The 13,382-nt window shown below is 42.3% G+C and overlaps 1 protein-coding gene across 11 annotated transcripts in view; it reads right to left on the reverse strand.

Moving 5' to 3' along the window:
• Positions 1 to 13,382, reverse strand: part of LOC133559336 (cytosolic purine 5'-nucleotidase-like) — a 104,301-nt gene that overhangs the window by 30,320 nt on the left and 60,599 nt on the right. For 9 of the 11 annotated variants that reach the window (XM_061911006.1, XM_061911003.1, XM_061911008.1 and 6 more), the window contains 4 exons: positions 12,761 to 12,844; positions 12,637 to 12,678; positions 12,433 to 12,540; positions 10,231 to 10,297 (listed from right to left, as the gene is read on the reverse strand). In XM_061911006.1, coding sequence (XP_061766990.1) covers positions 10,231 to 10,297; positions 12,433 to 12,540; positions 12,637 to 12,678; positions 12,761 to 12,844 — 301 coding nt within the window. The remainder of the gene's footprint in view (positions 1 to 10,230; positions 10,298 to 12,432; positions 12,541 to 12,636; positions 12,679 to 12,760; positions 12,845 to 13,382) is intronic. The other 2 variants (XM_061911005.1, XM_061911007.1) reach the window with 2 other exon arrangements.

Raw genomic sequence — 13,382 nt, forward strand, 5'->3', positions numbered from 1 at the left:
TTGCGAGAGTCCAGTCCAAAGCGGATCCAACACAGCAGCGAGAGTCCCGTTCACAGCGGAGCCAGCAGGAAAACATCCCAAGCGGAAGCGGATCAGCAGCGCAGAGATGTCCCCAGCCGATACACAGGCAAGCAGTACAAGGCCACCGGATCGGACCGGACCCCCTCCACAAGGGATAGTGGGACAAAGGAGAAAAAGAAAAGAAACGGCAGATCAACTGGTCTAAAAAGGGAGTCTATTTAAAGGCTAGAGTATACAAATGAGTTTTAAGGTGAGACTTAAATGCTTCTACTGAGGTGGCATCTCAAACTTTTACCGGGAGGGCATTCCAGAGTACTGGAGCCCGAAATGAAAACGCTCTCTAGCCCGCAGACTTTTTTTGGGCTTTGGGAATCACTAATAAGCCGGAGTCCTTTGAACGCAGATTTCTTGCCAGGACATATGGTACAATACAATCGGCAAGATAGGATGGAACTAGACCGTGTAGTATTTTATACGTAAGTAGTAAAACCTTAAAGTCACATCTTAAGTGCACAGGAAGCCAGTGCAGGTGAGCCAGTACAGGCGTAATGTGATCAAACTTTCTTGTTCTTGTCAAAAGTCTAGCAGCAGCATTTTTTTACCAACTGTAATCTTTTAATGCTAGACATAGGGAGACCCGAAAATAATACGTTACAGTAATCGAGGCGAGACGTAACAAACGCATGGATAATGATCTCAGCGTCTTTAGTGGACAGAATGGAGCGAATTTTAGCGATATTACGGAGATGAAAGAAGGCCGTTTTAGTAACGCTTTTAATGTGTGCCTCAAAGGAGAGAGTAGGGTCAAAGATAATACCCAGATTCTTTACCGAGTCGCCTTGTTTAATTATATGGTTGTCAAATGTTAGAGTTGTATTATTAAATAGAGGTCGGTGTCTAGCAGGACCGATAATCTGCATTTCCGTTTTTTTGGCGTTGAGTTGCAAAAAGTTAGCGGACATCCATTGTTTAATTTCATTAAGACACGCCTCCAGCTGACTACAATCCGGCGTGTTGGTCAGCTTTAGGGGCATGTAGAGTTGGGTGTCATCAGCATAACAGTGAAAGCTAACACCGTATTTGCGTATGATGTCACCTAGCGGCAGCATGTAGATGCTGAAGAGTGCAGGGCCAAGGACCGAACCCTGGGGAACTCCACACGTTACCTTAACGTAGTCAGAGGTCACATTTTTATGGGAGACGCACAGCATCCTATCAGTAAGATAAGAGTTAAACCAAGACAGGGCTAAGTCTGACATACCAATTCGTGTTTTGATACGTTCTAATAAAATATTATGATCGACGGTATTGAAGGCAGCGCTAAGATCGAGGAGCAGCAACATAGATGACGCATCAGAATCCATCGTTAGCAATAGATCATTAGTCATTTTTGCGAGGGCTGTCTCTGTGGAGTGATTTGCCCTGAAACCAGATTGAAAGGTTTCACATAGATTGTTAGACGCTAGGTGTTCATTTAACTGCTCCGCAACAATTTTTTCGAGGATTTTTTAAATAAAGGGAAGGTGAGACACCGGTCGGTAGTTCACCATGAGGTCAGGATCGAGGTTAGGTCTTTTAAGAAGAGGATGAATAACCGCTTTTTTGAATGCTAGGGGAACAGTGCCCGAGGAAAGTGATAAGTTTATAATATTTAGCACTGATGGACCTAATAATACAAAGAGCTCCTTGATCAGTTTCCCAGGAAGAGGGTCAAGTAAATATGTTGTTTGTTTCATTCCATTTACACGTTGTAACAATTCCTCTAATGTTATTTCCTCAAAACGAGAGAAACTATTTTGGAGGGCAGTATCCGCCGTATATACAATCGTATCAGTGTTAATAGAACCCAGTTGTAGCTGGGACGCATTGTCTTTAATCTCCTTTCTAATGACTTAAATTTTCTTACTAAAGAATTGCATAAAGTCATCAGCTGAGTGGGTGGAGCTACTGGAAGGAGTCCCTTGTTGGGTTAGCGATGCTACCGTACTAAACAAAAATTTAGGATCGTTTTTATAACGGTGGATGAGATTTGAGTACTATTTAGCTTTAGCTAAGGTAAGCATGTGTTTATAAGTTATTAAACTATCGCTCCGTGCTTGATGGTGCACCTCAAGTTTAGTCGTGCGCCATTTGCGTTCCAGCTTTCTACATAATAATTTCTGAGCTCTAGTTTCTTCTGTAAACCACGGGGTACGCTTTTTTGGAGCCTTTTTTAACTTTAGCGGTGCTATGTTATCAATGGTTTCGCGCAGGGCGTCGTTAAAGTTGTTAGTGAGGTTATCAATAGAGCCCACATACTTTGGGAGTGGTGCCATTACCGAGGGCAGTAGGTCAACAAGAGTTGTTGTTGTGGCCGTATTATTGTTGCGGCTGCTATAGCAGTTATAATTATTATTAGTTTGACGAACATGCGTCTGAACCTCGAATTTTATAAGGTAATGATCGGACAATACTTTAGTATACGGGAGTATCGTAACTTTGGAAACGGTGATACCCCTGACAAGCACTAGGTCTATCGTATTACCGCTCCGATGCGGTAATATTATTTGTGTGAGACCACAGCTATCAATTATAGTCTGTAGCGCTACGCACGGTGGGTCCAATGGGGTATTCATATGGATATTAAAGTCCCCCATTATAATTATATTATCGGCGTGTGTCACTAGATCAGCAACAAACTCTGAGAATTATTCGATAAAGTCCGAATAGGGCCCTGGGGGGCGGTAGATAACAGCCAGGTGTAGAGGCAGCGGTGTGACAGACCTCATAGTAAGCACCTCAAACTATTTATATTTATTATTTATGTTAGGACTAAGGTTAGAGTTTTCGTTGTATATTAATGCTGGGAACGTCTGGCAGAGTCTCCAAACTCGGACATGGGTGGAGTTCGGGGAAGCCATGGAAAAAAATTTCCGGACGGCTTCGAAGCGATTCTGGACCACCATACGCCGCCTCAGGAAGGGGCAGCAGTGCAACGTCAACACCGTGTATGGTGTGGATGGTGTTCTGCTGACTTCGACTGCGGATGTTGGCACCAGGACACTCTAGGCCGCAGTTCCATGATCAACTTTGTAGTTGTGTCATCAGATTTGCGGCCTCATGTTTTGGACACTCAGGTGAAGAAAGGGGCGGAGCTTTCAACCAACATGGTGAGTTGGCTGCGATGGTGGGGGAAGATGCCGGATAGACCTGGCAGGCCCAAGCGCATTGTGAGGGTCTGCTGGGAACGTCTGGCAGAGTCTCCAAACTTGGACATGGGTGGAGTTCGGGGAAGCCATGGAAAAAAACTTCCGGACGGCTTCGAAGCGATTCTGGACCACCATACTCCGCCTCAGGAAGGGGAAGCAGTGCACCGTCAACACCGTGTATGGTGTGGATGGTGTTCTGCTGACTTCGACTGCGGATGTTATGGATCGCTGGAGGGAATACTTCGAAGACCTCCTCAATCCCACCAACACGTCTTCCTATGAGGAAGCGGTGCCTGGGGAATCTGTGGTGGGCTCTCCAATTTCTGGGGCTGAAGGTGCTGAGGTAGTTAAAAAGCTCCTCGGCGGCAAGGCCCCGGGGGTAGATGAGATCCGCCCGGAGTTCCTTAAGGCTCTGGATGCTGTCTTAGTTGACAAGACTCTGCAGCATTGTGTGGATATCTGGATTGGCAGACCGGGGTGGTGGTCCCTCTCTTTAAGAAGGGGGACTGGAGGGTGTGTTCCAACTATCGTGGGATCCCACTCCTCAGCCTTCCCGGTAAGGTTTATTCAGGTGTACTGGAGAGGAAGCTACGCCGGATAGTCAAACCTCGGATTCAGGAGGAACAGTGTGGTTTTCGTCCTGGTCGTGGAACTGTGGACCAGCTTTATACTCTCGGCAGGGTTTTAGAGGGTGCATGGGAGTTTGCCCAACCAGTCTACATGTGCTTTGTGGACTTGGAGAAGGCATTCGACCATGTCCCTCGGGAAGTCCTGTGGGGAGTGCTCAGAGAGTATGGGGTACCAGACTCTCTTATTGTGTCAGTCCGCTCCCTGTATGATCAGTGTCAGAGCTTGGTCTGCATTGCCGGCAGTAAGTTGGACATGTTTCCAGTGAGGGTTGGACTCCGCCAAGGCTGTCCTTTGTCACCGATTCTGTTCATAACTTTTATGGACAGAATTTCTAGGCGCAGTCAGGGCGTTGAGGGGTTCCTGTTTGGTGGCCGCGGGATTAGGTCTCAGCTTTTTGCATATGATGTGGTCCTGATGGCTTCATCTGGCCAGGAACTTCAGCTCTCACTGGATCGGTTCCCAGCCGAGTGTGAAGCAACCGGAATGAGAATCACCACCTCCAAATCCGAGTCCATGTTTCTCACCCGGAAAAGGGTGGAGTGCCATCTCCGGGTTGGGGAGGAGACCCTGCCCCAAGTGGAGGAGTTCAGGTACCTATGAGTCTTGTTCACGAGTGGGGGAAGAGTGGATTGTGAGATCGACAGGGGGATCGGTGCGGCATCTTCAGTAATGCGGACGTTGTACTGATCCGTTGTGGTGAATAAGGAGCTGAGCCTGAAGGCAAAACTCTCAATTTACCGGTCGATTTACGTTCCCATCCTCACCTATGGTCATGAGCTTTGAGTCATGACCGAAAGGATAAGATCACGGGTACAAGCGGCCGAAATGAGTTTCCTCCGCCGGGTGGCGGGGCTCTCCCTTAGAGATAGGGTGAGAAGCTCTGCCATCCGAAAGGAGCTCAAAGTAAAGCCGCTGCTCCTCCACATCGAGAGGAGCCAGATGAGGTGGCTTGGGCATCTGGTCAGGATGTCACCCGAAAGCCTCCCTAGGGAGGTGTTTAGGGCACGTCCAACCGGTAGGAGGCCACGGGGAAGACCCAGGACACGTTGGGAAGACTATGTCTCCCGGCTGGCCTGGGAACGCCTAGGTATCCCCCGGGAAGAGCTAGACGAAGTGGCTGGGGAGAGGGAAGTCTGGGCTTCCCTGCTTAGGCTGCTGCCCCCGCGACCCGACCTCGGATAAGCGGAAGAAGATGGATGGATGGATGGATGGATGGATGGATGGATGGATAATTCGGGGTCCACGTTCATCAACACCGCCCGCCGTTTTTTGTAGACATGTTCCATAAATATTGATGTTAAAAATTTCTTTTTTTGTGAAGAAATGTTTAGAATTAAGTTCATGAATCCAGATGGATCTCTATTACAATCCCCAAACAGGGCACTTTAAGTTGATGATTACTTCTATTTGTAGAAATTTTTATTTATAATTGAATCACTAGTTTCTTTTTCAACAAGTTCTTAGTTATTTTTATATCTTTCTTTCCAAATAGTTCAAGAAAGACAACTACAAATGAGCAATACTTTGCACTGTTATACAATTTAATAAATCAGAAACTGATGACATAGTGCTGTATTTTACTTCTTTATCTGTTTTTTTGAACCAAATATGCTTTGCTCTGATTAGGGGGTACTTGAATTACAAAAATGTTCACAGGGGGTACATCACTGAAATAAGGTTGAGAACCACTGTGTTACGAGAGTAGCGTATGTGTGTGGCCCTTCAATATGTGACAGCATGTGACGTCAGTGAGTGTGCGGGCGAGCGAGGTGAGGGAGCGGTAGCGCGCAAGAGTGCTTGTGTTTTGTTGGATTGGCTGTGTGCAAGACCTCAATAAAACCGTGATTTGCAACTAATTGCTGGACTCTTCATTTACCCTGGAGACCGGAGCTGTGGAGATCCATTGCCGGGTAGAGTGAAGGGCCAACACAGATAGACAGACAACATTCGCACACTAGGGACAATTTTAGTGTTGCCAATCAACCTATCCCCAGGTGCATGTCTTTGGAAGTGGGAGGAAGCGGGAGTACCCGGAGGGAACCCACGCGTTCACGGGGAGAACATGCAAACTCCACACAGAAAGATCCCGAGCCTGGGTTTGAACCCAGGACTGCAGGACCTTCGTATTGTGAGGCAGACGCATTAACCCCTCTCCCACCGTGAAGCCCCAATTCAGAATCGATTCTCATTTTTTTAAAAATGTATTATTTTTTTTTTAATTAATCCAACAAACCAATACACAGCAATACCATAACAATGCAATCCAATTCCAAAACCAACACTTGTGCCCAGCAACACTTACAACTGCAATAAACAGACTAATTGAGTAGAGACAAACACGACACAGAACAAACCAAAAGTAGTGAAACAAAAATGTATATTATCAACAACAGTATCAATATTAGTTATAATTTCAGCACAGCAGTGATTAAAAATTCCTAATTTACATTATCATTAGACATTTATAAAAATGTTTAAAAGGTAAATGGGTTGTACTTGTATTGCGCTTTTCTACCTTCAAGGTACTCAAAGCGCTTTGACACTACTTCCACATTCACCCATTCACACACACATTCACACACTGATGGAGAGAGCTGCCATGCAAGGCGTTAACCAGCACCAATCAGGAGCAAGGGTGAAGTGTCTTGCTCAGGACACAACGGACGTGACGAGGTTGGTCCTAGGTGGGGATTGAACCAGGGACCCCCGGGTTGCGCACGGCCACTTTCGCAACTGCGCCATGCCGTCCCAAAAAGAACAATAGTGTCACAGTGGCTTACACTTGCATCGCATCTCGTAAGCTTGACAACACACTGTGTCCAATGTTTTCACAAAGATAAAATAAGTCATATTTTTGGTTCGTTTAATAGTTAAAACTAATGTATATTATTGCAATCAGTTGATAAAACATTGTCCTTTACAATTATAAAAGCTTTTTTTTTTAAATCTACTACTCTGCTTGCATGTCAGCAGACTGGAGTAGATCCTGCTGAAATCCTATGTATTGAACGAATACAGAATCGTTTTGAACCGAAAACATATCGTTTTTGAAACGAGAATCGCGTTGAATCGAAAAAAATCGATATATAATTGAATCGCGACCCCAAGAATCGATATTGAATCGAATCGTGGGACACCCAAAGGTTCGCAGCCCTAATATATATAAATATATATATATACATATATATATGTATACGTATATATATATATATATATATATATATATATATATACACATATATATTTGAGATGCGCGGTTTGCGGTTACAATTGCGGAGTCCGCGGATAAACTGCGGGTCGGGCGGGTGACATGATGAAAAAATAGATTTTAAATAGATACGGGCGGGTGGCGGTTGAACCAATTCGGAAATATATATTGTAATAATCCCAGGAATGTAGCCTCCTAAAACTTCTTCGTTTGTCTTGTCTTTATTGCACAAAATGTAATACAACCACACAACAGCTTTCACGTCTCTAACGCTTTTCCCGGGACAACTCGAACTCTCACTTCCTGTCGACAACGTCACTTCCCTATCTCTCCCGGAAGTCCCGCTCCCCAGCCAAAGTCATTGGCTAACACCCCGTAGCCAGCCGCAACATTATGCATTGTTAAATGTTATGTTGAAGAGGTTCATTTAGCCTACAGACGTGTATTTATAAATGGTTGATTTATATAGGCTAGTAGGTAAAGTGTTGTACCTGACAACTCTTGATGGTACAATCCATATAACACGTCACAGACAACGTCACGCTAACATCACGTGACACCTCTGATGAAGGCTGCAGAAGCAAGGTAGCCCAAACTTGTCAGGTATAACACTTTACCTTACTAGCCTATAGAAATCAACCATTTATAAATAGTTAAATGTTGTTACCCACATACGAAAAACTAGCAGCACTCTTTGAAACAGTATGTGGGCATACTTTTATTTTGAAGTGTCTCGTTTGGTCTGTCGACGGATGTAAGGAAGCTACTTCCGGGTATGACCAACGAGGTATTTGTCATTGGTTGGTATTTTACTTGGTAAAATGTTTGATCCACATGCTGTGCATGTTATTATTCTAACGTTTGTAACATGCTTTATTTATTACAGTTTTCACGTTGAATTTGAAGGGAATGGAAGCCTTCAAATAAATCAGTTCAAGAAAGCCATTGTGTCTGTTCTATTTGGAGGGAGTTACACTTCCTAACCTCACTAATGCCTTGCATCGTCTATATTAAATATATTACAACGGGCGGGTGGCGGGCAGGTGTGGCATTGATGAAATGTTGGTTCGGGTGGGTGGCGGGTGGATAACGACTTTAGTGATGCGGTTGCGGATGATATAGTTGCATATCCGCACATCTCTAATGTATATATATATATATATACTTATATATATACTTACTTATTTGTGTGTAGAAATAGTATGATCACAACATTTGAGTATTATGTCTGAGTTTATTTACAGTAGGTGTGTTTATCCTTAACATTCTTGTCCCTTCATTTTACACAACATTTTTAGGTCTTTTTTGGAAAAAATTTTTGATAGGCATACCACAATAATATTTTTCCGTGGGTGTATTACTGGGATATTATCGTAGCTTGAGATTTTGATATTCTTGCATCCCTAATAGTAAATATTAGTTTTGGTCCTTTTTATTTTTATTTATTGATGTATTCTTATTTAACTTACTCTTATACTCTTATTTACTCTCACTTCTATCGTTAAATGTTTAATGCTTTCACCACCAATACACAAGTCATATATTCGGTCAGTATTTACTTTTCTTTACTTATTTATTAATCTATCTCCATCATTTATTTTAGCTGTATCTAAGTTATCCATATTCACTTTTGCATTGTTTTGAAACAAGGTGTGTATTCAGTAAGTCAGTGACAAGAAACAAAAAATGGTGATTATAAAAACATAATATTTTCTCTCATTGCCCTGAATATAATTGATTGAAATATTGAACAAATGCATACATTTCAGTGAGTAAGAAGATGATCAAGTATAGATTAAAAGCAGAAGGGACATGCGGTCAGGGTAGGCAGGCAAGACGCAGCCTCACTAGTCTTGATGGGAAAAAAAACCCTCAATAAAACAAATATTATTATTTTGTTCATTAATCTTTATCATGGGCAGCACAGTGTTACAGGGGTTAGTGCATCTGCCTCACAATACGAAGGTCCTGAGCAGTCTTGGGTTCAATCCCAGGCTTGGGATCTTTCTGTGTGGAGTTTGCATGTTCTACCCGTGACTGCGTGGGTTCCCTCCGGGTACTCCGGCCTCCTCCCACCTCCAAAGACATGCACCTGGGGATAGGTTGATTGGCAACATTAAATTGGCCCTAGTGTGTGAATGTGAGTGTGAATGTTGTCCGTCTATCTGTGATGAAGTGGCGACTTGTCCAGGGTGTACACTGCCTTCCGCCAGAATGCAGCTGAGATAGGCTCCAGCGACCCCCCGCGACCCCAAGAGGGACAAGCGGTAGAAAATGGATGGATGGATCTTTATCATCAATGTATTTTCTTTATGATTAAAATAGCTATTTAACGTTTACTTGAGTAAAAATCTGCTCAGGAACCGATAATAAGGATTCAGGGTCTGATGCCGCTTCACCTGCTTATTTGTGTTTTTGTGTCTTATTGCTGGTCTGCTTACACAATGTCGCTAAAAGAATTTATAAAAATACATTTGCAGATACATTCTTACACCACAAATTTCTAGCTTTTACACTGTAGATTTTTTTTTTTTTTTTTTGTCAGAAGCAAATACATTGTTTTAAGGCTTTGAATGTAATGAAATGAATGAATGTGATTATAAATACATCCATCCATTTACTACCGCTTATTCCCTTTGGGGTCGCGGGGGGCGCTGGTGCCTATCTCAGCTACAATCGAATACTTCTCTAAACTAGACTTTAGGACAAAATGAATGTGATAATACAAACTATGTTTATATGGAGGATAGACAGGATAGATAGTGTCGCTTCGGATACAGAAAGATAAGAAACAGAAATATTTTATCTATTTTATTAAGGCGAATGGGAACAAACAGTATTTAAATACTTTATCAAACACATTTTGGTCCCATTTCACATACCATACCATTACCATACCATTATTAATTTTATTAAAGTGAATTACTGTCGTCTTTTTCTTATTTTATTGTGCAACTTGTATTACGAATGATTAAAGCATATGAATTGAAGTAAAAAAAAAAAAAGACAACTATAGGCATCTATACCTCACATGGTGTAAAGGTCACCGCACGTCACTGATAAGCGTCCGCAATTTTCACAACAACTTTCTTGTTGTAGTTCAACTACTTAAAAAGAGAGATATCAACAGAAACTAATAATGATAATATTTATTTTTTGTCTGAAAAGAGGTCATGCAATTACCTCCAGAATAAACAATTCCATGCTTGAGAGGACCAGTGTATGTGCCAATCTTCAGTCGACCAGTTTTCTGAAATGCACAAACATTGACTGTGTCAGACTTGGTGCATTTAGATACTTACACTTAGGGCCTGATCTACTAAGACTGCGTGAACAAATTGTTAACTGGTGCAAACCGCCCTATTTAAAAGAGGGTATTGCGTGTACTTTGCGGCTTTCATCATGCATATCCATGTTAACATGTTTTGCTTTTTTTGCGTTTTGCTATATTTTGAAACACGCAGCAGACTATTATGTACCACTTTTTCTGGCCATTTTACAAGCACTCCTGCAACTCCACCATTTTCGGGCATCTGCCAGTTTGCATGTCCTTTCTAGACACAATGTAGACACAAAACAGCTCTGGCGAAGTTTTAGACTTGGCAGATCAAACTGCGTGTGCTAAATGATTACATTTGCATTTTCTACTCCGAGTATTGTGGGCATTCTGATGATCAGCGTATATTTCTGCATATTCATGAAGATAGACACGCTAAATAGATTGCGCTCCTTATTTTAAGAGACACAATCCTCTGCGTTCAAGCTTAATAGATCAGCTTTGCGTGTGCTATCAGGTAATCACAATATTTAATACATGGAAACCTTTAGTAGATCAGGCCCTGAGTCTTTTAATTGCATACAGTAAGTGTGTTCACAGCGAGAAGTACAGTAAAATGTAGTACACTGTCAGTACCTGGATGTTGTACAAAGCATGCCCAAATTGGGGGCGTGTACAGTGATGGACACCTACCACACTCAAAATTCGTCATCTTGGCTACATAGCAGAAGGGAAGGGACGACTTGTCATGTTTTACATTTCCCCTGTTTGCATCTTTACATCTGCCTCTCTCTCTTCTGTTGATTACAGACTTGGTTACAGCTGAAGCCAAGACAATTGGGCAAACCTGATTCATGTTTGTCCTATTGCTATTTATGCTGAGGGGAACGGGCAAGTCGTTGCTGGCTCTTTCACTTTGTCACGTCTGCCTGTGAAACCTGCCAACACACCACTGTTTCCAGTTTTCAACTGTGTGACTTTTGCATATTTGTATTTGCCCAGTTGTCTCCAGCCTTCTAGCGGAATGTTTTTGTTTGACATTTAGTTAAATAAACATATTATTGTTTTACCTGATGTTCTGCCACTGCATCTGTGGTCCAGACTTAACTGAGACGTTACACTACTAAACAAAAATCGATGGTAATGGGTTATACTTGCATAGCGCTTTTCTACCTTTAAGATACTCAAAGCGCTTTGACACTATTTCGACACTCACGCACACATTCACACTCTGATGGCGGTAGCTGTCATGCCAGGCCCTAACCATGACCCATCAGGAGCAAGGGTGAAGTGTCTTACTCAAGGACAAAACGGACGTGACTCGGATAGCAGAAGATGGGGATCGAACCGGGACCCTCGAGTTGTTGGCACGGCCGCTGTATCCACCGAGTCACGCTGTGGTGTAATGTTCGCTTCGTTTGAAAGTTTGGATTACATACAAACTAGAATAAGTCATAAGAGGGAGGAGGAGTAGATACATATTGTGATTGTTATTGGGTACAATGACAGTAAAGACAGAACTACACTGTAAACAATTACACTGTAGCCTGTATTATACTTATTGAAGTAGTCACCCTGGAAGGGAGCCCTAGCATCTTCGGTCCTTTTTCAAGGTTTCTTCTTTTTCCTCATCTGGGTTTTTAAAAATGTTTCCTTGCCCGCGTGTGGATTTAGATCGAGTTTGTGAAGCCAATTGAGACACTCGTAATTACAGGCAATATAAATCGAATTTGATTGATTGACTGATTGAAGTGCAGTTAAAAATATTTTATCTACAATTCAATGTCATTGACTCATAAAGGACATGTAGAAAGAATAATTGATAGATACATTTGGGGCGGTATAGCTCGGTTGATAGAGCGGCCGTGCCAGCAACTTGAGGGTTGCAGGTTCGATGCCCGCTTGCACCATCTTAGTCACTGCCGTTGTGTCCTTGGGCAAGACACTTTACCCGCCTGCTCCCAGTGCCACCCACATTGGTTTTAAATGTAACTTAGATATTGGGTTTCACAATGTAAAGCGCTTTGAGTCACTTGAGAAAAGAACTGTATAAATATAATTCATTTCACTTCACATTTTCAAATGATAGATTATATTGATACACTCACAGTGTCAACCTGACGCAGGACTGTTCCCTCTCCAAAGAACACAGGCTTGTGAGCATCAACCAGGATCAAGTCGAAGTATGACTGCCAGGGCCTGTGGGCTGTACCCGGCTGCAGTACATGCAAACGCACAAAGTACACATATATATATATACATTGTTGATAAGCATACAGTGCTAATATCAAAGTTAAAGCACGACCATTTACCTTTGGACCATGAGGGAAATCAAACAAGTAGGTCATAATTTTCTTTAAAAAAAAGCAGAGCTAATTATTTGACAGTACTAGATTAATATGCCGTGTTATCTCATTGTACTTCATAGCATGTCACCTGAGTGTATTCATAATCACTGTTGGTTGCCAGGAATATTTTGGATACTTCACTCATGCGACTGAGGAGGAGAGCAAGTTTTGGCTGAGTAAGGAAAAACACATCAAACAAATTAGGTGAAAATATTTCAGAAAAAGTAAAAAGTAGTCAAAAGCCACACTTCAGTAGAAGTAACGACAACTTCCAGGAAAATTAAAACATTTTGTTAAGAAGTCTTCACGTTATCTACGTTTCAGATACTTTATTTTGAAGCAGTTCTTGACAGTGTCACTTCCGCTTCCTTCCTGTAGGTGTCACTTCCGCTTCCCGTTTGACTTGTGTTAATGTGTGCTGACTTGTTTCTCTGCTATGTTTAATCAGTGCTCTAGTCTTTGACGATGGGAGTGTGTAATTGTTATATAAAAATCATTTAGTTTATTAATAGACATCACTGTGTTTGTGCAACATTTACTGGTGTTTTATTAATATCATTAGTGCTGTGTTGTCAGAATGCTACAAGCTAACATCTCCCTGTTTAGGATAGCATTGCTGCTACTAATGTGGCTAGCTCACGTGCCATTGTGAAAATGCAATATATTATGTCTCTAGTACTTTACTTAGAGCATATCTACAGGCATAATAT

This window comes from Nerophis ophidion, linkage group LG09 (genome assembly GCF_033978795.1).
Source record: "Nerophis ophidion isolate RoL-2023_Sa linkage group LG09, RoL_Noph_v1.0, whole genome shotgun sequence".
NCBI classification, from domain to species: Eukaryota; Metazoa; Chordata; class Actinopteri; order Syngnathiformes; family Syngnathidae; genus Nerophis; species Nerophis ophidion.